Genomic DNA, 3,392 nt, shown 5'->3' with positions numbered 1-3,392 from the left:
CTTACAAACACACAGCTTTTTGCTTCACAAGATGTTAACTGATGGACTGGAGTGGTGTGGATTACTTGTGAATTATTGTGATGTTTTTATCAGCTGTTTGGACTCTCATTCTGACGGCACCCATTCACTGCAGAGGATCCACTGGTGAGCAAGTGATGCAATGTGAATGCATTTTTATACATTTTCAGCACACTTTCATTTTCGGGTGAACTGTTCCTTTAAGCAGCCATTCACTCAATAATAGAGAGTAGACTTTGACAAAAAAAGGAGTAGAAATCTAAAAAACGTTTTTAATGACACAGTCGGTGATACAATACATTAAGCAATGCAAAGTGTGTCTACACAAGCATACAATCAGTGTCGAGTCGTCAACTCCATATTCATTTGTCTTTCTTTCAGCCCTATGAAGGATGAGCTCGCATCAATTCACAGAAACGCCTTCAGTTCGACTCCCAAAGGCAGCTGAAGAGGAAACCAGTGGGAAATAAGTAAAAACATGCTTTTACATTCTACAATTAAAATCAGAGCAGCAAATGATGTTTATTCCACCAAAAACATAGTGGCGTCTGAAGCACGGCATCGCTCCCATCATGCATCTTTCTTGTCTGTCCTGGTGTGACATGTTTCTCTTGTAAAACTTTAGTTGGACAAAAGCATTTAGTCATTTTAGGTGTCCATTTAGAAATTATCTCACGCAATTAATTGCATTAAAAGGAATAGTTCATCTAGAAATTGAAATACTCATATTCACCTTTATGTCATTTCATAGATTCTGCTAAACATCTTGTTTTACGTTGCACAGAAGAAAGTCAATCAAGTGGACGACATGATGGTGAGTAAATGACGACAGATTATTTTATTATTATTATTATTATTATTCCTAAATTTGCTAAATTAACTGTAGTTGCACTGAAAGAAAATCTGATTAAATCTTCAATATAAGAGAATTTTGTCGTACTTTTCACATAATCTGCTAGTGCAGCATGACAATGCACTTATATTGATGAGATAAGATATTTTAAGACATGTTTTCAAAGTTTAAGTAAATGACAATGTTTTTGTGATTTCATAAATGGACACCAAAAATGTATAGACAGAAAGGTTAATGTTGATGTTTTTAAAACCAAAACTCTGACACGTAGATGTGAACGTTGATGATGTTCCGGTGAGAAACGACTCCGTTTGTGACGTAGTTCATGGCCAGCTTTAGTACGGTGCTCACAGGACCAACCAGCGGCTTCACCTGTCTGACTACACCTGTAGACAACAAAATACAATCAGAAAAAGGGTTTATACACTCACACCACAGCTAAATGTGGTCCAAATCTGTTTTTCCAGTCAAATGAGGTGACAAACATCAGTTTTTAGTATGAAAGCATACACAAATCACATTAAATCTGACATTTTAATTTCCAGCCTAGGCCACTTTCATGGAAATAAACTGGATAAATAACTGTTTTTTTTTCCATAGGAGGTACGTTGTGCCTCACAAATGAAGTTCCGAAAATTTTATTATTGTCTAGCAATCTCATGAGAAAATCGAAATTATTTTCCGAGATTTCGTATGAATTCTTACTATGTGGTGTGTACAGAAATGTACAATTTCTAGAAAAAAACATACACGTAAAGGTCCACCGTAAACCTAGCCGTCGGTAAGTTGTAAGTGGATCGTACGAAAATATATGAATCACATTGTACAAATTTATAAGAATTAGCCATCAATTTTCCAAAACATGAAATAGTTTTTAATCGGCAGTGTATCGATGTAAACCGTGAAAAGTGAAAGTATGTGAGCGCAAATGCTAGTTGCACCCTCTTGACTTCATGCAAACAAAAAGAAAAGTTTACATTGCAAGTTGTGGTATTGCAAACATTAGCATAAACTGTATTTTCAATTCCGATCAGAGTTTGGAAAAATATCTGTTTTTGTCCATGTTAGGTTGTGCTTAACAGATAAAGTTGATTTTAAGCAGAAGATTGTAAACCTTATGATAAAACGTTAATATTTTACAAGGTGGCAATTTTGTATAAATTCGTATAATGTAATTTGGTAATGGGCAATTTTTAGGAAAAAAACTTAAGCATGAAGGTCCACTCCTAAACCTAACTGTCAGTGGGGCATAAGCAACTAATACGAAAATGTACAAATGAGATTGTACGAATTCATGCGAATTAGCCACCAGTTTGTCAAAATGTAAAATTTGTATGAATTTCCATTAGACTGTGTGGGCGTAAACATAGCATGAACAGTGGAAGTAAGTGAACGCAAATGCTAGTTGCACACACTTTTTGACTTCATGCAAACTCCGCAATTCACGCGACAAAAAGAAAATTAAGCATTGGTGGTGCAATAGTGAACATAAGCATAAACTAGTGGTCGACCGATATATTGCCAAGGCCACTTTCGTATATAGAAATGGACTGGATAAATATCTGTTTTTTGTCAATGTGAGGTTGTACCTTGCAAATAAAGTTGGTTTTGAGTAGAAAATCGGAAATCTTATCAGAAAACGTAAATATTTTACGAGGTGGTGTTTTCGTATGAGTTCGTATGAGTTCGCAATTTGCACAGAAATGGGTGATTTTTAGGCATAAAAACTTAAACATGACCTTCCACCCCTAAACCTAACTATCTGTGGGGCGTAAGTAGATTGTACGAATTAGTCACCAATCCGTCAAAATATAAAATTGTTACAAATTTCCATGAGACTGTGTTGGCATAAACATAGATTGAACAGTGAAAGTATCTGAGCGCAACACTTGACTCCATACAAACTCCGCAATTCACACAACAAAAAGACAAGTTTGCATTGTAAGTGGTGCACAGAGCTGGGTAATAACTGATTGCATGTAATCTGGATTATGTAATCAGATTCCAAAAACTGAGTACTTGTAATTAGATTAAATTACATTTTATTATGGATTGCATATTATTTACACAATAGCAATACTTTATTCATAATTTACTGATTCTCCCTAATTCCTATTTTTCACCTTTAAATTTTCCTCTCTACAATAGACTACTGCTTCTATACGTTCAGAAAGTCTTCCAGTTTTGTGGACATTCACACAGAGATCAGTCATTAGGTGCTACACAGCATTTGACCACTGGATTTACAAAATCATTTCAGGTTTAAGAAGCGTTTCAACATTGCATCCACTACTGACGAACACATTCATTTTTATTTGAAATATTTTACAATTATTTGTTTTAATTTAACATTTTTATGATTTCATTAATTATTAGCTTTTCATTAAACTCATAAACCCCCTGCAGTTCCTTTACGAACCCCAGTTTGGGAAACTTTGACATAATATTATATTAAGCTAACTGAGACTTGTTATAGCACTTGTGTATCATTTCTCTTTTGTTGATTTTGATTGCTTCTATT

General features: G+C 34.7%; 1 protein-coding gene across 2 annotated transcripts in view; it reads right to left on the bottom strand.

Moving 5' to 3' along the window:
- Positions 1-270: 270 nt before the first annotated feature.
- Positions 271-3,392, bottom strand: part of LOC107671362 (fibulin-1) — a 54,799-nt gene continuing 51,677 nt past the window's right edge. For both annotated transcript variants that reach the window (XM_016464270.1, XM_016464268.1), the window contains exon 16: positions 271-1,257. In XM_016464270.1, coding sequence (XP_016319756.1) covers positions 1,118-1,257 — 140 coding nt within the window. In that variant the 3' untranslated portion in view covers positions 271-1,117. The remainder of the gene's footprint in view (positions 1,258-3,392) is intronic.

The sequence above is a fragment of the Sinocyclocheilus anshuiensis genome, unplaced genomic scaffold, assembly GCF_001515605.1.
Source record: "Sinocyclocheilus anshuiensis isolate Anshui unplaced genomic scaffold, SAMN03320099.WGS_v1.1 scaffold3337, whole genome shotgun sequence".
NCBI lineage: Eukaryota > Metazoa > Chordata > Actinopteri > Cypriniformes > Cyprinidae > Sinocyclocheilus > Sinocyclocheilus anshuiensis.
This window is presented reverse-complemented; position numbering and strand designations above follow the sequence as displayed.